This window comes from Phyllostomus discolor, chromosome 5, assembly GCF_004126475.2.
Source record: "Phyllostomus discolor isolate MPI-MPIP mPhyDis1 chromosome 5, mPhyDis1.pri.v3, whole genome shotgun sequence".
NCBI classification, from domain to species: domain Eukaryota; kingdom Metazoa; phylum Chordata; class Mammalia; order Chiroptera; family Phyllostomidae; genus Phyllostomus; species Phyllostomus discolor.
The window spans coordinates 51,779,312-51,802,932 of NC_040907.2; the positions used below are offsets into that span (position 1 = coordinate 51,779,312).

Below are 23,621 nucleotides of genomic sequence, written 5' to 3' on the forward strand. Positions count from 1 at the left end.
GTCATATTTAAAATGTCAACATGTTAATACTCAAGAACTTTTCCCCCCATATGTAGTGATTCGTTGATAAAACAATGGGAAACAGTTATAATTTGTACCATTCTTAGAGTTGTATTTCTGTCTTTAACCTGCCATAGTGTCCAAATTTAGTGTTGTACACTTTACTCCACAGAAATATATTTTTCACGCTTAACATTGGAATTTATATGAAATTAGTGAAAGCCCTCCACACTTAATTTCATTGTCTTCCAACCTAGTTTACACATTTTGCTGCTGCAGTGTTTGTGTTCTTACCTTGTTTATTAAATGTTAAGAGATTCACTCTATGTACAAAAATTAATTCAAAATGTTGAATAACCTAAATGTAAAACCTGAAACTGAAACTCAGAAGAAAACACTGAAGTAAATCTTCATGACCTTGATTTGGCAGTGATTTTTCTAGCTATGGTATTGCAGCTATAAGCAATAAAAGGTAAAAATTTTGGAGGTCATCAAAATTAAAAACTTTTGTGTTTCAAAGAATACTATCAAGAAAATAAAGTCAACCCAGATTGCTAGAAAATAACAAATTATATATCTGAAAAGGGATTCATATCTTGAGTATGTAAAGTATTATTTATAACTTAATCATAGACAACCCAATTTAAAAAATTGGCCAGTAAACATGAAAAGATGTACATTAGTCATCGGGAAATGCAGGTCAAAACCACTTCTTGCCCTGAGTGGTGTGGCTCAGTGGATTGAGTGCTGACCTGTAAACCAGAGATTCACCAATTCTGTTAGGAGTATTCAAGAGGCAGCCACACATTGATGTTTCTCTCCCTGTCTTTCTCCCTCCCTTCCCCTCTCTCTAAAAATAAATCTTTAAAAAAAATAAACTTCATGCCCACTGGGGTGGTTATAATAAAAAAAGGAGATGATAACTTGTGTTGGTGAGGATGTGGAGAACCTGAGACTGTATGTTGCTGATGTGAATGTAAAATGGTGCAACTACTTTGGAAAACAGTTTGGCACTTCCTAAAAAGTTAAATACAGAGTTTTTTGACATAGCAGTTTCACTTCTAGGGATATACCCAAGACAAAAGAAAACATTTCACACAAAACCCCTATGCATTAAATTTTCATAGCAGCATTATTCCTAATAACCAAAAAGTCAACCCAAATGTTCGTTACCTTGGGTAAACAAAGTGTTATATCTATACAATGAAGGTATCAAGCAGTAAAAAAGAAGAAAGTGTTAATGGATGTTAAAATATGGATGAACTTTGAAAACTGGTCAGATGACAGAAGTCAGTCACAAAGAACCATAAATTACATGATTCTATTTATACGAAATGTCCAGAATACGTAAGTTTATAAAGACAGAAAGTAGATTAATGGTTGGGGTGTGATAGCCAAAGTGTATGGGCTTCCTTTTCATGGTGAGGAATATTTTCCTAAAACGTAAATACAGCTGTCCCCCAGGTAAGTGGGGGCAGGGCGTTGGTTCTAGGACCCCCTGTGGATACCAAAATTGAAGAAAGCTCAAGACCCTTATATTAAGTGGTATAGAATAATGCATATGGTTAGCTCTCTGCATCTGTGAGTGTGAAATCTGCAGATACTGAGGACTAACTGTTTTAAAAAAGAAAATGAAACCTGATACAAAGTGCTCGAGAAAATTCCAAGCTAAGTCTGGAGGGTAGGTGGCAAAGGGGCATGAAAGATTGGATGTGCTTGCTGTGTAACGTGTGTTTCTTAGCTTAAAAACTGAATGTTTTCTTTTTTCGTATTACATCATTTAATGTACTTATTCATAAGCACCCTGCCCTGCATAATTATTAGATCACCTAAAATTGTGGCATATTCTGTGAGATTTTATTCAATACCTTACTATGTGTTTGCAGTTGTGCTTTTCTATCAAGGGACATGTAAATATAAAACACCTCTTCCATCTAGGAAATTCAGGGCGTTCATTACACAAAACAGTTATAAAAAGTATGAGGTGTACAGCCCTGACAAACTTAATAAATACTTGATAAATGAAGTTGTGTGTGATGTTTCCAGGACCTGGGGTGGGGATTGGTGGGGGGAGGGGGGGCAGGGAATCACACAGTGCTGTGATGGCTTAAAGGGAGGGGGCTCCTATAGAAACTAGACAGATGAAAGTATGGGGTTTTATTTTTATTTTGTACCTAAATTATATAATGATCACCTTGCAAGTCCTAATAACATTGCAAATAGCAATAGAAGCAGATTTCTTTTTCTTAATGACATACTTTAAAGAGAGGGAGATGGCTATTTATCCTAAACACTGGTTGCTCGAAACAGGGTTGGGGAACGTGGTTTGCTGGAGTGTAGGGAATCAGTTTGATCTCTGTCCATTACCATTAACTCTGGTTGTCTAAGTTTTTACCTACTGATTCAGAAGGGGTATTTGTGTGTGTTTGCTTGCTTGTTTGCTTGCTTGCTTGCTTGCTTGCTTGGATTTTATTAGCACCTGCCTTACATATATATTACAAGTTATGATCCTATATCTCTCCTGGACACTGATGAATGAATCAAAAACTGATTTCTTAAATCATTTACACAGGTTTTCTCTCTTAAAATAGAACTTTGGTTAATCAGTCATTCTTCTAGTTTAACATTTCTTGTGCCATGATGATGTAATTTTTTTTAAATTATATTTTATTCATTATGCCATTACAGTTGTCCCAGTTTTTCCCCTTTGGCCCCCTGCCACCCAACATCCCCACTCCCTTTTAATCCCCATACCATTCATTGTTCATGTCCAAGGGTCATGTGTACAAGTTCTTTGGCTACTCCCATTTCCTCTACTCTACTCTATATCCCTGTGGCTATTCTGTAACTACGTATTTGTACTTCTTAATTCCCTCACCTCTTCATTCTTACATACCCCTTCCATCTGGCAACCATCAAAGAGCACTCTCTGTATCCATGATTCTGTCTCTGTTCCTGTTTGCTTAGTTTGGGGTTTGTTGTTTTTTTGTTTTTTCGTGGTTTTTTTTTTAGATTCAATTATTGATAATAGATACCCTTTTATTGTTCATAGTTTGGATCTTTTTCTTAAGTAAATTCCTTTAACAGTTTATGTAATAATGGTTTGGTGGTGATGACCTCCTTTAGTTTCTTCTTGTCTAGGAAGCTCTCTATCTAGCCTTTGATTCTAAATGATACCATTTTGCTAGGTAGATCAGTCTTGGCTATAGGTCCATGCTTTTCATGACTTTGAATATTTCTTGCCCCAATCCCTTCTAGCCTGCAAAGTTTCTTTTAAGAAATCATCTGACAGTCTTATGGGAGCTCCTCTGTAGGTAATTAACTGCTTTTCCCTTGCAGCATTTAAATTTTTATCTTTAACCTTTAACATTTTAATGATGATGTGTCTTGGAGTGGACCTCTTTGCCTCCATCTTATTTGGGACTCTGTGCTTCATGGACTTGCATGTCTATTTCCTTCACCAAATTAAAGAAGTTTCCTTTCATTATTTTTTCAAATAGATTTCCCATTTCTTACTCTTTTTCTTCTTCTGGCATCCCTATGATACGAATTTTGGAATGCTTGTGAAATCCCAGAGGCTGCTTACACTATCCTTGGGGGCTTTTTGTTCGGGGTTTTTGTTTTGTGTGTGTGTGTGTGTGTTTTTAGGATGTTGTTGTTGTTCTGCTTCTTTTTTCTGCTTCTTTTTCTAATTGGTTGTTTTTGGTTCCTTATGTTCCAAATCATTGAAACAATTAGCTTCATCCACTCCACTGTTGTTTGCCTGTAAATTGTTCTTTATTTAAATTACTGTATCCTTTGTTTCTGACTAGATCTTTTTTATATTGTCCTTGCTAAGTTCTTTGAACATCTTTATAAAGTGTTTGGTTTTGGTTTTTTGGTGTTTTTGGTTTTGGTTTTGGTTTTTGGTTTTTGGTTGTTGTTGTTGTTGTTGTTTTTGAACTTTTTTTTTTTTTAAATCTCATCTTTCATTTGAGCCATGTTTCTTTGTCTCCTCATTTCAGCAGCCTCCCTGTGTTTATTTTGATGTATTAGGTAGAGCTGCTTTGACTTCCTGTCTTGGTAGTGTGTCCTAATGTAGTAGGTGTTATATGAGGTCCAGTGGCATAGCCTCCAGTCACCTAAGCTGGGTACTTGAAGTGAGACCTTCATGATGGCTGAGTGCACCCTCCTCTTGTAGTTGAGCCTTGGTTGCTGTTGGCAGGTCAAGAAGAGGGATTTACCAGGCCAGTCAGTTGAAAGGACTGGCTGTGACTGCTTACCACCAACATCTGCTGTCTGTAGAGGTTTCCTGGGTGGCACAGGCCAAGGTGAGCCCAGAGCTGTGTTCTGCCTGGGGCCAGCCTGCCTGAGCTATAAAGCATATTGAGATGGCTGCTACTTATTACTGGGCTTGGAGATTCACAGACAAAGCCAAGTTGTGAATCTAGGCTGGCTGTTGCTAGCCCTGCCTGGTGCCACTTAGCAAGAGGTATAGGGGTTTGGGGCTCACTGAGGCTGGCTGTTGCTGTCTGTTGCTTATATGAAAAGATTTAGGCAGTTGTTGAGCATGAACCAGGACAAGCCATTTGTATGGAAAAGTCAGGGCTAACAGTTTGGGTGGACCCCCCGTAAGTTGGGTGGGAGGGAGTTTCCTGGAATCTCCAGTGAGGGGCAGTGTTAGCTAGGTTGATGGAGTCTCAGATATGGTACCTGCCTGCTGGTTCTGTGGGGAGAGGGCTCAGAAAAGGGACCATGCCCTGTGCCCACCTTTCTGTCTGGGAGAAAACTGTCCCTCAAGCTCTTGCCTTGATGCCAGACACTTCAGTTCCTCCCTGTGTGCCACTTGTGCCTTTCAAGTTACTACCCTGGTGCTGGGGCTTAGAGGAAATGAGTAAGGAGTGGGCCTCTGCATCCATCTTGTTTGGGACTTTCTGTGCTTCCTGGACAGAGTAAGGCTGTATATGGGTTCTTGAAGAGGAACTGCCTGGGACTTCAGAAGTTTCTTCCACTGACTCAATCCCCTCTGGTTTCTGCAGCCAGAAGTTGTGGAGACTTACCTTCCTGGCACTGGAACTCTGGTCTGTGGAGCCTGGTATAAGCTGGGACTCCTCACTCCCGAGACATCCCTCCAAATTTTTATCCACCACATATGGGTGTGGAACCAGCCTGTTCCACACCCCCACCCCTCCTACCAGTCTGGGTGAATGTGGTTTCTTTTGTTTCATAATTGTCAGGCTTCCATTCACCTTGATATTTGATGGCTTTGAGTGATGGTTCTGTATTTTAGTTGTAATTTTGATGTTGTGATGATATAATGTCTTTAAGAAGAACTGCTGGAAATTAGGGATCTTGAGGGCATTAAAGGAAAGGCACATAGTGTGATAAAGAATTATGGTTTTTTATTATTTATTTGATTCTTTGGCTTAAAACAGTATTTGAAAACAGACATTTCATTATCAGAACCCTGTTGTCAGAGATTATAATGGAGCTCTATCATAGACCCATCTGCTGTGATGTGTCTGCATTTTAAAGTCTAGTTTGTATGTTTGTGGTTGTAGAGAGAGACGACGACGAAGAAGCCGCAGTGGCACAAGGTCTCCTAAAAAGCCTAGGTCGCCAAAAAGAAAATTGTCTCGCTCACCCTCCCCTAGGAGGTAAGAATGTTAATGGTTTAGATCTATTCTTTCTATTTTTCAGGTATTTTCTTTTGAGAAAAATGCTTATGAATGTGCTCTTGTTTTCCTTTTATGACTTGAGACTGAGTTATAATAAATGCTGCTGAGGATTGGGCATTTTTAGACCTGTTACAAAATTAATCTTGCTGTTCATAGCTTGTACCCAGTGTTTTCAAAATGTATCTTTGCCATCCTCTTATTTTTTAATTGATTTTAAGGAAAGGAACAGGGAGAAACATTGATTTCTGTTGTTGTTCTGCTTAATTATGCATTTGTTGTTTAATTCTTGTATGTGCCCTGACCTGGCATCAAACCCTCAACCTTGACATATTGGGACAGGGCTCTAACCAGCTGAGCTACCCAGCCAGGGCTCTGCTATCTTGTTTACACCATGTGAACTTGGTCAAGCTCAGCATCTAAACAAGTTTAAACTTAATGCTATGCTTCTAGATGAAACTTCAAGTGTATCCTTTAAAGCATCTTTTTTTTCTTTGAGAACATTTTACTGTTATCCTAGGCATAAGAAAGAGAAGAAGAAAGATAAAGACAAAGAAAGAAGCAGAGATGAAAGAGAACGATCAACAAGCAAGAAGAAAAAAAGTAAAGAAAAGGAAAAGGATCGGGAAAGAAAATCAGAGAGTGATAAGGATGTAAAAGTAGGTCTACAAACTAATTTATTTTGGTATTTTGGGTGGTACCAGTACTTTAAGAAGTGATTTTTCTGTGAAGACGTTTACTTTTATTATTCTCCTTGGCAAAGCAGGTTACACGGGATTACGATGAAGAGGAACAAGGGTATGACAGCGAGAAAGAGAAGAAAGAGGAGAAGAAACCAACAGAACCAGGTTCCCCTAAAACAAAAGAATGTTCTGTGGAAAAGGGAACTGGTGATGCACTAAGAGAATCCAAAGTGAATGGGGATGATCATCATGAGGAAGACATGGATATGAGTGACTGAATGTAGCCTCCTTGGGAATCCAGCTGTACACATGCATCAGTGTCATTCCTTTGTGATTTCTTAATGCTGTATTTGTTCATCTCAGATCTTAGATGTATACAGCTCTGAGCTATAAATGGTTATAAAGCTCCTGATGTTGATGTTATTTACATCCAAAAGCTTTTAGAAAATGATACATGGGTAACCAATCCTTGACATGGTGAAATCTGATTGAGTAACCAAGCAGTTCTATTCTGGTGCCGCTTCGTAACAGAGGTGAAAAGCTGCATGCATCTACAGCAGGCATGGATTGTTTTAGTTGTATGATCTCCTTTAAGTAAGTTCACTTATAGTATTTCTAGAATTTGATTCATTACCGTAATAGAGCCATGTAGGGAATGCACTGATTGCATGTTAATTGTGGCAGGAATATCCTAAATGTCATTAAACTCCTCCAACATGATGGATCTACTTATGGTCTTGTTCGTTGACATGACAAATTAACATCTTTATAGTTACATCTGGAAATAAGCATTTGAATAGATAATCCTTTAAGCCTTGTGGCTGAATTTTTGTGGCTTTTGTTTAACTTTGAAAGGTTATATATGCACTAACCTTTTTTGATGGCTGCTTAGGCTTTAATTACAGAAACAAGATTTCAAAAGAAACTGTCTTTGGCAGTAAGTAAATAGCATATTTTGAAGTAGAGTTGTATACTTTTTCATAAGGTGTTTCGGAATTTTTTTTCCTGAAATAATTTATTCTACACCTACATCAGTGAAAGCTATCCAGAGTCCATCTGTAAAGGAAAATTATCTCATGTCCTGATTTTCAATTTTCCACTTTTATTCATTTGTTTTAATATGTGTTGGAAAAAGGGGGTAGTGCATTTTAAATTGACCTTCATGTGCTTTTAAAATGTACTTGATAATGTACTTTTTATTTGAGCTCAAGTTGTATAAAACCAATAAATTTGTGTTAGTGTTACTGCAGTAGTAATCCTATGCCCACAGTGATTCCATGTTAAATGCAAAGTAGTATGGCAACTGTTTTCTTAGTTACAGGAGTTTCAAGCTTCACTTTTGTGCAGTAAAAACAAGAGTAGGCTACAGTCTGTGCCACGTTGATGTACAGTTTCTGAAATTGTTTTACAAGACTTTGATAATAAAACCCTGAAACTTATGTTCATTTTCCTGTAAAACTGTATTTGCATTTATTTACAACTTGTTGAATGTATGACATTTACCTCATTTCATTTTACAAATTCCCCTTTCAAGCTACACATTTACATATGATAAAAAGCCATCACTGTAGTGATTAGTTGCCATCAAAATTGTCAGTTGATTTAATCTCTGTCTAAAACAGTCTGTTTCTTAGCGTTACAGTCCTCATATTCTGGGTGTAGGGATTGGGCTCAGTAAAGGAAAGAACTTAAGGATAAACAAATGATCCCACCTTGTCTAGTAAATTTATATTTTCAGTGAGATAATTTGCCTTTATTAAAACAGTATAGCAACTGTCAATGGTATATATCTACTGTACAGTACTAAATAGTATATTTATTCATTTATGACATGAGTAGTGCTAGAGTGGCTGGGATTAAGGGGAAAATGAAACTTGGAAGTACAGTTTTTATCCAAGTTTGGTAATTTTTTTAACTTTTAAAATTGAAATCCATATAGAAAAGTAGCATTGTTTTTACAGTTTGTAGTAACTAACTTTTTAAAGATTTTATCAAAAGGAATTTTGTCTAAGAAGTTCTAGTAATGGTCCTAATAATCATTTTAAAACAGTTGATAGCAAAAAACATTTACTTAAACTTACGAATCTTTTTTAGTAAATAAAGGTTGAACCATATGACATTGCCATTTTTGTAAAGCAAAAACAAGTGAAACCTAATATTATTCACTCTATTTCCTCACTTTTAATCAGTTGAATACAAATATACTTTACAAAAGGGGTTAAATTTTTGGCTATAAAATAGTGCCACTGATTCAGGATACCATAGTGAAGGGAATCCATACTTAGGTTATTTTTCAGTGAACATCTTATGCACAAGACTAGGGTTGGACAGGCGGCAAGTCTTCAACACAGATAATCAGCTGAGGTCAAGTGAACACTGCCTCCACACCGAGTTTTGTTCTGTATTTAGTAGTAACTGATTAAAAAATAAAGGTGGTTTTGTTAGAAAAAATGTTTGTCCTATTTATTTGCTTAAATTCCCCAGAAGTGAATGAGAGGTAGTGGCTGTTTAAGAGTCTGGCCATGAGATTCAGTTTTATTTACAGCTGGGGAGACCTGTGTGATGTTCATTTTCCTAATTGTAAAGCAGGATTGGTACTTACCTTGCAATGTAGTTGGTAGTTAGGAATTAATGTGCAGGCCTGTGTTGCCTGGGTCAATAAATGGTACCTGCTATGGAGCTTTTCAAAATTATGGTAATTTGGGATAATGTTTTTAGCCAAAGCACTAACATAAATGTTACACAGGTAAGACTAAAAAGGCCATGTTGCCCTTTTCGTTTTTGTGAAGAGGAGCTTCAGTAAGTTTCTGGGTAGTGACTACAATATATTTGTGTGGAAGATAGGTCAGTGTTGGGTACCTAGGAAAAGAACAAACGAGGCTTCTACTGGAACAATACAAACAAATTTTACCAGAAGTTGCATCTTAACAGTTAAATTCAGGTGTGGCTATCATAGGGACTTCACAAGCCAACTTTTCCTCTGGCAAACAATACCACCATCTTCATTTGGGCTCAAGATTAACAAGTTTAGGGTCAACGCTGCTTGAAGATTGACAGACATCTTTTAAAGTGGACTTGAGATTTGTTCGTTTTGTCTCAAATTTAGCTGATGCATTTCATTCCTGTGCTATCAATAATACTTATCTAATCAAGTACATGCAGTTGTGTTTACTTTGGTTAAGTATGGATGTAATCGAAATGCTAGTAGAACTTCTAAGAACATCCAGAATGTCTATTCCTAAGGCTTTATTAGAAGTAGTTTCTAAACGAGACTAATTCTGGAGTTGTAGATTTTTTAGTCTATTTTTTACTGTTTTGATTTTGCTACCATTTTCACTGTATGTGAATTCATTTAGAAATTCTTAGCAAAAGAACATACTGATTACCAGCAATCTAAAGACAATTCACAGAATAAGGACATCATTTTTAAAAAAATGATTGGGGAAGTGATGTGTTCATGTTCTTTTCAAAATGTCACTTAGGTTATTTTCCCAGTGCACCATCACTAAACCAGTGACACTAATATTAGTTACGATGTCCTTTTCTTAAGAGCTAGTTAGCTAAATAAAGTATGATTTATGCATAAGAAGTTAAAGGCCTACAGTCACACAAAAATGAAATGTTAAAAGTTCTCTTGCTTTAATACCAAGTTTGGGAACACAAGCATGTAGATTAAAAACTTTTCTGGCCAGTCAGCATTCAATCAAAGAAGCAGAAAAGGTTTGTCACAGGTCATTTGACCTTAATTATGGGAGCTGGTTAAGTAGTCTCAAAGCTGTGTATAGTCTTTGCATGATACTGGAGATTGAAGACAACAGGCATTGGGAAGGGAAGGTGGACAGTTGGAGAGGTAAGTAAGTTGGAACCAAGGATGGGCTGAAACTCAGGTCTGGTCTCATAGCTTCTAACATGGTGATAAGGCAGAAGCCAGGACCTTCCATTGCAAAACCAAACACACATACCTAGCCCGTAAGTGAGAGGCTGAAGGAGGAGGTGAAGTGCTGAATAACTGCAGGCCTGGGTTCTGCCTCCCAAAGGGGCCAGCAGATAAGCCACAACGTGTGTAACAAAATTTTGGCTTCACTTCTCTCCAAAACAACTCCACTACCCATCTCCATTCAAACACCCCAGCTAGTCACTGTTAGCCAATTTTAGGGACCAAGAATACTATGAAATGTATAGGTAAATTAAGTGGTGGGTTTTATTTTTTCACTGTTTTAGTCATCTTCACCTTCTGCAAAACGATCAAATTCAGGAATGCCTGCCAAGTACCTTTCTTTAAAACCCTTAGGAGATTTTTGCTTAGGTAATTCACAGATGCTGTTGCAGAAGTGAAATTGTAGCTGTACCACAGGTGCCATTATGACCATAAGTACTATTTTAAATGAGCTTATAATTTTAGTTCATTACTAAGTAGTACTGTAAAGAGGGTCATGTGACCTGAAGTGCAACTTAATGCTTGAGATGACATTTTTAGATGGCGATCTAAGATCTTACTATTGCCCAGATTTCTGATATAAAAGGCTTTGCAAAAGTAGTTTTTGTTAATTCACAGTATGCAAATGGTCGGCTTTTAGCAAGTTTAATTTTGCTGCCTTTACAAATGGTGTAATACCTCTGCCCTTTTGTCTTTGGGGCAAGTTTAACTGTCAGTTTCCAGTTTCCATATAGAGCAACTTTGGTAAGGCTGCATTTTGTTCATTTGAGAAAACATGGTTACGATACCTTTTGCTCGAGTTAGCAGCAGAGGTATATTGTGTTCCATACTAAGCAGTACTTCTCTCAATTTTAAAGGCAGGGCTTCAAATTCACCTGATTTTCTACTGCAACTTTCTCAATCATGCTGATTGCAAATAACAGTAACATATGTGAGCAAAAGGAAGCACCCTTAAATCAATCTGAAAATATTTACTGCAGCCCTTTTCCGTGCCCTTGAAACAGGATCATTGCTGTTGACTTAGTGAAAACTAGGGAGAAGGGGTCACTAAATCATCATTACTCACTACCCCATCTCAAGGTGGGAGTCATAAACTGCACAAACAACATAAAAGCCCATTTCTATTAGTATGAGTGGGGCTCAATACCAGTGCTAAGAAGAAACAAACCAAATTGTTTTTTAGCTTCTGTCAGCTCTTAGCTTCTCTGAAATGTGTTAATTTCCAGACCACCATATGATCCTAAGTTCACAATAATCAGAGCATCTACTTTATGCTTCCTTTTTGTGAATTCTGACAATTCCCTATGAATATCTACAGACTGAAACAAATTGTAAGGAATTATTTAAGACAAGAATCACATCTCCTTTTGATACCACACTGGTGGCAGGAATGTCGAGCATTTCAAAATAGCCATTTAAGGTGACCAATTTCATAGTCCCTCAAGATTAAACCTTTCTTCAATCACAAATACAAGGCATATACAATTTTAAGGACCTACATTACAAAATATCACTTTTCATGTGGAATTATTAAAATATATGGTGTTTTGATTTACTTCCTTGAAACAGAGCATATAATAGTTTCAATGATTAACTGGATTAAAAGGCACATTTTGAAAAGTCTAATGTGAAAAGTTTATTTGCATTAATAACTTCCTTGTTTTGACCATCATAAGAGATACTGACATTTGCTTGTCCTTTATGATGAAATAAAAGACATTTGGAATGGATCATCTCTTTATACTATTCTTTATGAAAGAAAAAGATAAGAGTTAAAAACAAAATTGAAGTGCAAAAGTTTTCAGTAGTTTTCCTATCTCCAGTGTACCCCAGCAAAATATTCACAGCTTTCAGGACATTGACAAATTCCAAGTTGCAATTTACCATGTTTTTTTTTTCTTCCCACTAAGTTGTCTGCACTAATTTTAAAAAACCTATAGTTTATTCCTGAAAGTATATCATATTCTCACAAAGAAAGCCTAGAAGCGACAGTGATGACTGCCGTTCAGTGTCTCAAACCTCACATAATAAATGACAGGGCAATTCAATCTCTAAGTCACTTGATCTGTAAGCATTCCCAAAATAATTGGGATCAATTTGTACTCAATAAACCTAGTCTGGGTTTACCAACTCTTTCCACAAAACTCAACAGACCCACATCAGGTAGTAAGTAATTGGTCTTTGAATTTTTAACTATGATTATTTTTCTTCATTATAAAATATATTTAATACAATGTCAAAATATGCAATGTAATATGTTATCAGCATGGAGGATGCAGCTTTAAAGATGTTTATTATAAAAATCTTATGATTGATGCTTTGGATTTGTAAATAATCATCTTTTCAATAAAGGTTTCTAAATTCATTCAAATTATTTAAAATCCTGGAAAAAGTTTAAACTACTGGTCACTCTAAAAAACCTGACAAATACATTCTGACATGTTTATCAGGATACATTTTAAAATCATCTCTTTAGCTAACTTCTTTAATACAACATAACATATTATGACTGTTATACATTATTCTCCCTAATTTATTTTCATTCTTGGACCATTAAACCATCTTGGAACAAACATGAAAAATTTTAAGTGCAAAATGAGTAATGCATGATTTTAACACTTTGAAGATAATTAAAACCAATAAATATTTTGTGACTAAAAAAATAAACAGGAATTATCAATCTTGTGTACATTTCTGGAATTTAACTTATAACAAATATAATTTTGTTAGCATATAAAAATGTTTTTACCTAACTTTGAAAGCATTAAATATGTAGGGATGTCCAAAATGTGGGTTGTTGCTTAAAACTGACACGCATCCTTATTCCACTAAAAACAAACAAAACAATCAGAATGATATGTACTTATTAGGAACAAGTTTAAAATTTTGGAATTCTTTTAAAGTGCTGAGATTTGGAAGAGGACTATCTTTAAGCATGCTGACCATACCCTATTATGAACACAAAAAAAGACTTTAAAACTCAAGTTTAGAAAAAAAAAAATAGAAGTTCTATGAAAGGAAGATTAGTAACAAACATTTTCCATTGAAGAAAGAATTCAGGTAAAAACAAATAGCACCACAATGAATTGCACTAAGGTGCTAAAGGAGGTACCTTATTCCCTGCAGAGTGAACGCTCCTTCTGAAATGTATTGCAACATATAAATGCAATTGTTTAATGGGTACCATTTGGTTCATTCATCTACAGAAAATTGCATTCCTTTCTAGTTCATTATATTGAACAAACATTCAAATTACTGAACTATACATAAAGTTACATAGTTTACATTTTATGAAAACAAAGTTTGAAGGAATATTTATAAATGTCACCTTGAATATAAGATGACAAGTGTAAAAGGACTCCATATCTCTTAAGACATTTATGTTAATGGTCCAGGAGTGTTTTAGATATAACTATAGATATATTTATATGCATATATATTTCAACAAGAAGTGTAAAAATTTTAAAAACAAATCACAGCACTCATAGCTGTTTTACATAAGAAGTACTTAGGGTCATTAAGGTGTCAAACTATTACACTATAATATGTATATTTTTAAAAAGACTGAAAATGGCACATCAGGAAACTAGCTGAGATTCTTCTTAGAGGCCCATTTCATATCGTATTACTGATGTGTCAATTCCTGTAATTCCCTTTTCTTCACTGAAAGTATGTGTCCCTTCCACTCTGCTTCACTTGTGAGGTCTGCGTTCTCTTGCTTTCCTTGGTTAGGTGGCATCATTTTCCACGTCAGTTAAAGATCAGGAAAACGGCTCGGGTCTTCCTTGTAGTCATCAGGTATAGTAAAGATGGAGCCATCAAATTCATCATATCGAAACTCCTGAAAAGTCACAGTGGCTGTGATCGTAGGAAACACAGGTATATCTAGAGGACAATCAATAATAACATTGTAAAATGAAATGTTAATCTACTTACAGACTACAGAATACTATTAGAGATATCTATACTCCTTTAACGTAAAAAAAAAAAATTTGTTCAACCACCAGACCGATCCTAACATGTTTATTACTGAGTGTGTGTGTTTGGGGGAAGGATTTGGCTATTGGTGAGGAGAAAAAAAAACAAAGCATCAAGAATTACATCAAAATTTCAAGGTCTCATTGCTTCCCAATCTTCTCCAAGAGTTGGGTGGTTGTGACAGAAACCAAACAGCCCACAAAGCCTAAATATTTACTATATTTCAGAAAAAATTTTAGTCACTGGATATACAACTGTAAATAAAAGAAAAACATCATGTATTTATGGAGATTATATTTTGGTTGGGAGACAGAGATAACAAATAAGCAAAAAAGTAATTGTGCCTACATATCTAGAAAAACTAAAGCATGGTAGGGAGATAGGGAGTCCCAGTGTTTGAGGATAAGAGTTCTTAAAGAGGGTGCTCAAAGAAAAACTTTAAATAAAGTGGCCTTTTAGCAAAGACCAAAAATAAGAACATCCCACAGTTGCCTGGAAGGAAGAAAATTCCCGGAATAAGTACAAAAGCCCTAAAAAGAAAGTGGTTTATTCTAGGAACAGCTAGGAGACCAGTGTGGCGGCAGAAGATTAGCAGCAGATAAAGTCAGAAGGAAAAAAGGCACCAGGTCGAGTGGGGTCACGGTCCAGGAAAAGTATTTGGCTTTCTCTCTGGATGAAATGGAAAGCAAATGGATGCTGTGAGCAGAGTAGCAACATATTTTGGCTTAAGTTTTAGCAGATGAAATATAGCATAACAAGAAAGTCTTCCAATCCATGAGCGTGGTACACCTCTCCATTTGTTTAGATCTTCCATCAGTTTGTGTAATTTTCAGCATGCAAATATTGCACATTTTTCCTGGACTTACACCTAAATATTTCTCTTTTTTTACCAATTATAAACAGCATTTAATTCTTAATTTTGGTGTCTATGTGTTCATGCTAACATAAAAAAAATACAAGTGATTATTGTTTGTATCCTGCCATCTTGCTAAACTCAATTAATTCAATTTTTTTGGTAGAATCTTGGGATTTCCATTTACTGAATCATGTCATTTGCAAATGGAGAAGGCTTTATTTCTTCCTTTCTGCTCTGAATACCCTTTTTTCCTTTCATTCCTTCCTGCAATTGCTACACTTTTGGTTTCTGTAAGCCTGCAGTGATATCCTGTTTCATTCCTCGTATTGGTATTTTGTGTTTTCTCTTTTTTATCATTTTGCTAATAATTTGTTGATTTTATTGGTCTTTTCAAAGAACCTGCTCTTTGCTTCACAGGCTTTCCCAATATGTTTTCTGTTTTCTCTCTCAGTTATTTCTAGGCTTCATTATATCCTTTCTTCTTCTTGCTTTGGGTTTATTTTGGTCTTCTTTTTCTAAGTTCTTGAGGTAGGACCTTAAAATTTTTACACTTTATTTTTTTAAATCCTTGCCTAAGGATATATTTTTTATTGATTTTAGATGGGAAAAAACACTGATGTGAGAGAGAATCATCTGCCAGTTATCTCCTTTTATGCACCCCAACAGACCAAACCAGAAACCCCAGTATGTGCCCTGACCAGGAATTAAACCTGGACTTTTCTGTGACAGAAGAATGCTCCAACCAACTGAGCCACACATGCCAGGGCCTTTTCCCCCGCTTTTCCTAATGTATTTATCTAGTACTATACATTTCCCTCTCAGCACTGCTTTAGATATATTCCCCAAATTTTGATATGCTGCAATTTCATTTTCATTTAGTTCAATATATTCCTTTATTTTACTTTAGACTTCACTTTTGATTTACAAATTACTTAGGAGAATGTTCTTTAGTTTCTAAGTGTTTGGAGATTCTCGTGTTACTTTTCTATTACTAATATCTAGTTTGATTCTATTGTGAATGACTGTCAGTTCTTTTACATGATTGAAGTTTGTCTTATGGCCCCAGGATAGAGCCTATCTAGGCATATGTTTCCAAGGACACTTGAAAAGAATGTGTATGCTCCAATGTCTAAAGGACCCATGGACAAAGCCAACAGGGTGGGGGGGGGGGGTGGTAGAATGAATGTGGGAGGTGGGGGTGGGTGGGGCAGGGGAGAGTGATGGGGGGAAATGAGGACAAATATAGTTGAACAAAAATAAAAACAAATAAGTTTAAAGAATAAATTGATTAAAAGAAAAAAAAGAATGTACATTCTGCTGATGTTGGGTAAACTGGTCTATAAATGCTTTGGTGTATGTTGTTGTATGGTTATTCTACATCCTTGGTGATTTTCTGTCTAGTTATATCAACTATTAAGAAAAGGGTACTGAAGTCATCACTTATAAGTATTCGAATTTTTCTTTTATTTTTTTATTTCACCTATCCTACAGATCTTCTGTTTGGTGTATATGAATTTAGAATTGTTTTTCTTCTTTGTGTACAGACCATTTTATCATTACATAATATCCCTCTCTGTCTCTGGTAATTTTCTTTGCTCTGAAATCTACTCTATGTAATATTAATACAGCTAGTCCTGTTACCCTTTCATACATTCTTTCCATTTCTCTTTCACATTCTATTTGCCTATATCATTATATTTGAAGAGTTTCTTAAAGACAGCATATAGTTCAGTCACATTTTTAAATCCATTTTGTCCATTTCTATCTTTTAAAGTCTCTTTAACTATTTACATTTAATGAAAATATCCACATATTGACTTAAGCCTGCCATTTTTGTTTTCTTTCTTTTTTCTTTTTTTGCTTTCTTGCCTTACTATAGGTTACTTGTCTATTTTCTAGAATTTCATTTTTATTTCTCTACAGTGTTTTTGAATATGTCTCCTAGTGTAACTTCTTTATTAGTTGTCCTGGTACACATTACATATAACTAACTTATCACAGGCTCCTGGGCATCATTACTTTATAAGTTCAAGTGAAGTTGAGAGACCTTGCCTTCCTTTATGTCCCTGTACTTTCACCCTTTATAATATAATTGTAAATAGAAAATAAGAATGGAGAGATAAAGATAGACTTCAAAGTAGACTGGCTATGAAAAGTAGAGATTAAAGGCTGTTGGGAACCTCCCTGGCTGGTTTCAGGAGCTGTAAACCGCACCCCACCCCCCCACCCCCGCCCCGTGGCTAAGGCTGAGTGAGTGACCTTCAAACTAAAAGCCACTAAGGAGACAAAGCTTATCTCCCTGGCAGGGGCGCTGCTTCTGCTCCTTCTTCTTCACCCTTCCTGGCCCACAATGCTTGATCGGTAAGCCAATGACAGGTAAGATTCCCCAAGGGGGCAACAACCTAAGACAAGCACAATCACGGGGCCCCCCAGAGAAGGATTTGGGGGACTATAGAAAATGGGGGTGATGGACCCTCACTCCTCAGCTTTGACACAGCCTGAGTCCTTATTCTGTCTGCAAGAAGTTTCCTAATCTCTTCGCTGCCTTACTTCCCCTGCCTGACTTAAGCCTGAAACAATGCTGGAAGTGTGTGTAGCCCTGTGCTAGAAAGGGTGGGCTCCCTAAGGCGATCAGGCCTAAGAAAGAATGCATAAAATTCTATGAAACCTACTTTGCTAATACCCTCAATTTAAATGATAAAGGTCCAAGCCTGAAATGAATTTGTTCTCCAAAGTTGTATGGCCCTTTTAACTGTCTGACCCTGACTCAGAATAAGGCCTCAGAGTTCTTTGAATGTCATCTATTGTTTAATTATTTCTGCTTGACAATGATTGATGAGCATTATTCCTGTGCAAACTGAACCCAATAAAAGCTTGTCAAGGCAAGGGTTGGGGCGCTCTCCCCTTGAGAGAGTGGCCATGCCATCCCTTTTCCTCCACAGGACTTGGTAATCTGTGTGAATTTCTCTAGTCTCATCCACAATGTGGCGGACCCCACAAGCTGGGGTCTGTATCAAAAGGCAACTGCTGGATAGGGTGAAATTAAAGGGATTATTTTATTTGGTTGGTTGAATTTTAAAAGGAGAAAGATGTGAACAAAGCCTAAACCTAAGAGGAAAAAGTCAGTAAAAAGGGGAGTTGAAAGATAAGAGAGAAATATGGGGAGACTGGTAAAGCAAGATTTTTAAAAGAGCTGGGAGAATAGACCTATAATACAAATGAAGAGGTCATTCAGGGTAAGAGGGACACTACTTTCATCGTTACAGAAAAGACAAGGAAAGGATAAAGACTGAAACACAAAAGTCTGTATGCAGGATGGGGGTAATGAGGAAAGTCTCATTTAGGATAGTCTCTTTTTTTGTAACTAAAGAGACTATGGGAATGGTCTCTGTTTAGATTATGGGAGTAAGTATTAGAAGAGATGGGAATGGGTAAAGAGATTCAAGTTTAGCCTCTAAGCAAAATGGAAGCAGCAGCAGATGAGATAAAAGATCATTCATAATCAACAGTTAAATAAAGCTCTAGCTGATTTTGAAAACATGCAGTTGTCAAAAGAACAATTTCCAAGTTTTTATAAATTTCCCCTTAATTGTATTTTTAGCCTGAATACTGAAACAGAAGTGGTAGAAGATTTAACTGACCTAGAATTGGAGTTTTACAAGGTTAATTAAAAAGAACAACGAAGAGACGAGAACGAGATAGGTATGCAAATTTCATACCTATAAGTATATAAGCAAAAGATTTTCAATCCCTTGTTAAGAATATTGGGCTACAGAGAAACAGACTTCTGGCCAAGATAGAGGCATAGATAGATACACCATGCCTCCTCATACAACCAAAAGAAGGACAACAACAAATTTAAAAACAAAAAACGACCAGAACTGACAGAAAATCAAACTATATGAAATCCAACAACCAAAGAGTTAAAGAAAAAACATTCATCCAGACTGGTAGGAGGGGCAGAGATGGGCAGCTAGATGAAGAGGACTTGCAGCAAGGCAGCAGCTGGTCCCACATTTGCATGTAAATAGCCAGGAGGAACGACTGGGGAGCGAGACAGACCAAGCAACCCAGGGTTCCAGTGCAGGGAAATAAAGCCTCAGAACCTCTAACTGAAAAAACCTGTGGGGGGTGAGGCGGCGGGAGAAACAAACTCCCAGCCTCACAGGAGAGTTTGTTGGAGAGACCCACAGAGTCCTAGAATGTACATAGATCCACCCACCCAGGAATCAGCACCAAAACGGCCTAATTTGCTTGTGGGTAGTGGGGGAAGTGACTGAAAGCCCGCAGAGAGTTAAACAAGCAGCATTGTTCCCTCTCAGACCCCTCCCCCACATACACTGGACATGTGTTGCCCCATCAGGGAGAATACCTAAGGCTCCACCCTTACTACATAACAGGTGTGCCAAGACAAAAAAAAATGGTCCAAATGAAAAGAAGAGATGAAAGCTCCAGAAAAAAATACAACTAAGCGATGAACAGATATCCAACCTATCAGATCCAGAGTTCAAAACACTGGTAAGCAGGATACTCAGAGATTTGGTTGAGTATGGTCGCAAAATAGAGGAAAGAGTGAAGTCTATGCAAAGTGAAATAAAGGAAAAGGCACAGAGAACCAACAGTAATGAAAAGGAAACCAGAACTTAAATAGCTTGAAACAGAATTAACAAATAAACATTTAGCCAAACAGAGTAAAGAAATAAAAATTCAAAAAAATGAGGAGAGGCTTAGGAACCTCCGGGAAACTTTAAATGTTCCAATATCTGAATCATAGGGGTGCCAGAAGGAGAAGAGGAGGAGTAAGAAATTGAAAATTTATCTCAAAACATAATAAAGGCCCTGGCTGGTGTAGCTCAGCTGATTGCGCTCAGGCTGCGAACTAAAGTGTCGCAGGTTCGATTCCCAGTCAGGGTACATGCCTGGGTTGCAGGCCATGACCCCCAGCAACCGCACACTGATGTTTCTCTCTCTCTCTATCTCCCTCCCTTCCCTCTCTAAAAATAAATAAATAAAAATCTTAAAAAAAAAAAAAAAAACATAATGAAGGAGAACTTCCCTAATCTGGCAAAGGAAATAGACTTCCAGGAAGTCCAGGAAGCTCAGAGTCCCAAAGAAGTTGGACCCAAGGAAGCACACACCAAGGCACATCAGAATTATATTACCCAAGATTAAAGATAAGGAGAGAATCTTAAAAGCAGTAAGAGAAAAGGAGACATTTACCTACAAAGGAGTTCCCATAAGACTCTCAGCTGATTTCTCAAAAGAAACCTTACAGGCAAGAAGGGGCTGAAAAGAAGTATGTGAAGTTATGAAAGTCAAAGACCTACATCCAAGATTACTCTGTCCAGCAAAGCTATCATTTAGAATGGAAGGGCAGATAAAGTGCTTCCCAGATAAGGTCAAGTTAAAGGTGTTCATCATCCCCAAGCCCTTACTATATGAAATGTTAAAGGGACTTATCTAAGAAAAAGAAGAAGATCAAAAATATAAATAGCAAAATGACAACAAACTCTACAGCTATCAACAATGGAACCTAAAAAAAAACAAAAACAAAAATAAACTAAGCAAACACTAGAACAGGAACAGAATCACAGAAATGGGGATCACATGGAGGGGATCACATGCAGGGAACGGGGTTGGGGAAAAGGGGGGAAAGGCATGGAATAAGTAGCATAAATGGTAGGTATAAAACAGGGGGAGTTTAAGAATAGTATAGGAAATATAGAAGCCAAAGAACTTATATGTACGACCCATGGACATAAACTAAGGTGGGGAGGGTATTCAGGTGGGAGGGGGTGTGCAGGGTAGAGGGGAATAAAGGGGGAAATGGGATAATAGCATAATCAATAAAATATATTTTTTATAAAATCTTGGGCTACAGCCCTGGCTGGTGTTGCTCAGTGGACTGAGCACCAGCCTGTGAACCGGAAGGTCACCTGTTTGATTCCCAGTCAGGGCACATGCCTGGGTTGCAGGCCAGGTCCCCAGTTGTGGGGGTGTGAGAGGGGCAGATCAATATATCTTTCACACATTGGTTTCTCTCCCTTTCTTTCTCCCTTCCTTCACCTCTCTCTAAATAGTAAAATAAATATAATCTTAAAAAAAAAAAGAAGAAGAATGTCAGGCTATATCAGAGAAATTCCTTCAAAGAAGTACTGTAGGCTGTTTTCCTTTCCACATAATCAAAGTATTTATTTTGTATACATATCTATATTGAATATGGGGTCTGAAAAGTACGGGAATCTCATGTATTACTTTGCTGCCGTCTAGTGTAGTTTGTCACTGTGCCTCTTAAAGTACCTAGAAAGAAGGAGTCCAATGTTTGAACCATTTTCTAGCTATAGAAAATTACAGTGGGATTTTAAGCTTCTGCAGAAATGCTCACATAACAGTCCCTCTCCATAGCTCCAACACACAGCTCTTTATTGCTTTAGTTTTCTAACCATTCCTTCAGGTAGACATTGGGATGTTAAGTAGACATCCCAGTGTTTTTTTTTTTTAAAGGAATCTAGTGACATTTTGAAAACATGTTTTAAAATCCATTTTAATCCACAAAATGCTTTGCAACTTCGATAAGAGTACTTCATTTAACTTTTAGCAATGAAAGCATTATTTCTCAGAGTAAAGCATTTGGCCTAATTATTCTGAGATGCAGTTAATATTGAATGGAGCAAGACAAAATATATCTGAGGAATTATATAAAGCTTGTATTTACTATATGTTTATTTTTATCTCCCACTAGAATGTAAACACCAGGAGGGCAGGGATTTTTACAGTCTCAAATCCCTAGAAGAGCATCTGTCACATATCAAGCACTCATTAAATATCTGATGGCTGGATTGATAGGTGGTATTGAACACTCTCTAAAGATTAAATGAATGTTAAATATAAGCCCAAACTCCAAAAGTACCTTTTTAACAATCTCTTGTTCCCAATTTTCTGATATAGTTAAGATAAATATGTACAAAAAGAGAGTTTGCTGTTTCTAAAGATCATTGCTTAAAATAAAATTAAGTTTAAATATTTGAAAATTGAATGAGTATCATTTTATCTATAAATAGTGACTGTTGTGTTGACTCTGGGAACACTCTGACTATTCAGAAACTCAGAGTCTACTAAAATCTAGTCTCCATATTTCACATTAAAGACATTATCACAGTGCATCATTAAGTTCACCAACACCCTCTTGTATGAAGTATCTGCATACCCCATACGCTTAATTTAGATCAAGTAGAATTAGAACTCTCATTAGACACTTTATATATTTGACAGATGAATATCAAACATGTCATTACCAAAATTTAAAAAATTTTTAACTAGGAAATCCATTTTCCTTCAAAGCATATATCTAATATGCTTTGATAGCATATTTTTTTTCTTAAAGGGACAGAAGTATCAATATGTGGTTGCCTCTCACATGGCCCAACCCAAGCATATGTCCTGACTGGGAATCAAACCAGGGATCCTTTGGCTCTCAGCCCACACTCACTCCACTGAGCTATGCCAGTGAGCCGCATATATCTTATTAATTGTTAGTAAACAATTCCATATTTCTAATAAATATGGAAATTACAAGTAATTTTTCTCTTACCTAGTTTTACAGGAAAGCCTGGAGGAAGCTTCATCTGAACAAATTCTCTAAGCTTGTTAAAGTGCTTGAAGGGAGCTACTACTTCCAAAACATTCAATATTCTGAAAAATGGAAGAAGAAAAAAATGTTTTCAAGTGGATTTCTTTACATCCTTATGTTGTTTTATAACCACAAGCTTCAAACTCAGACATTATTACCAACTTTAAGATAATAAGGATGACAAAATGATACCTCCTTCTTTCTCCTGAAATTTTTGTTTTTATTATTCTTTCTACCATGTCAAAGTTTATAACTTCTACATTTTATTGTGCAGCCATAATTTCCACAGTTGCTTGACTTTAGGTCTATATTTAAATGAATTCAAGGCTTATTACACCCATCTTCTTCCTAAAGTTTATACATTCCCCTGTTCTTTAATTTGCTCCACTATTTGGGTATCACTGTCAATTTTATGCATGTGAAGGGATTCTGTGTGCTTAGTATTCCTTGATTTCTTGCAGATTTGATAAACGAGTATCTTTTCTGCATTCTGAAAGAGAAATTTGGCTGGCATAAAATTTCAGTTTATATTTCTTTCCCTCTGAACTATAATTTCATAATCTCTCCTAGCATTCAGTACTGCATTATACTGTAGCTTCTCCTTTCATCTTTTGGTTTAATGGATTTCATTTTCAAGTAGTACTATTTTCTTTCAAAAAGGACCCATCACTGCTAGATTTCTTGAATTCTTCTTTTTTAACTGCCTTGATATGTAAATGATATTTCAGCTAGGTATACTATGAGATCACACTTTCTTTGCCTCAGAAATGTTAACATGTGAAGAAATGTAAGAGCAGGCTGTATTTTACCCATTTCTGCCTGAATGCCATTAGGCTTCTTAATGAAAATAAAAGTCACATAGTTTCATTGGAAAATTACTGTT

The 23,621-nt window shown here is 36.5% G+C and overlaps 2 protein-coding genes across 22 annotated transcripts in view; one reads left to right on the forward strand and one right to left on the reverse strand.

Moving 5' to 3' along the window:
* The window catches only part of SRSF11 (serine and arginine rich splicing factor 11), a 49,594-nt gene extending 41,112 nt beyond the window's left edge, over window positions 1-8,482 (forward strand). For 9 of the 21 annotated variants that reach the window (XM_036026275.1, XM_036026276.1, XM_036026274.1 and 6 more), the window contains 3 exons: window positions 5,520-5,636; window positions 6,154-6,313; window positions 6,418-7,776. In XM_036026275.1, coding sequence (XP_035882168.1) covers window positions 5,520-5,636; window positions 6,154-6,313; window positions 6,418-6,615 — 475 coding nt within the window. In that variant the 3' untranslated portion in view covers window positions 6,616-7,776. Of the gene's footprint in view, window positions 1-5,519; window positions 5,637-6,153; window positions 6,314-6,417 lie in introns of all 21 variants that reach the window. The other 12 variants (XM_028511795.2, XM_036026279.1, XM_036026286.1 and 9 more) reach the window with 8 other exon arrangements.
* A 3,408-nt stretch (window positions 8,483-11,890) lies between these two features.
* ANKRD13C (ankyrin repeat domain 13C) overlaps window positions 11,891-23,621 on the reverse strand; it is an 83,872-nt gene continuing 72,141 nt past the window's right edge. The window contains exons 12-13 of the mRNA XM_028511611.2: window positions 22,700-22,800; window positions 11,891-14,159 (exon numbers count right to left, since the gene is read on the reverse strand). Coding sequence (XP_028367412.1) covers window positions 14,029-14,159; window positions 22,700-22,800 — 232 coding nt within the window. The 3' untranslated portion in view covers window positions 11,891-14,028. The remainder of the gene's footprint in view (window positions 14,160-22,699; window positions 22,801-23,621) is intronic.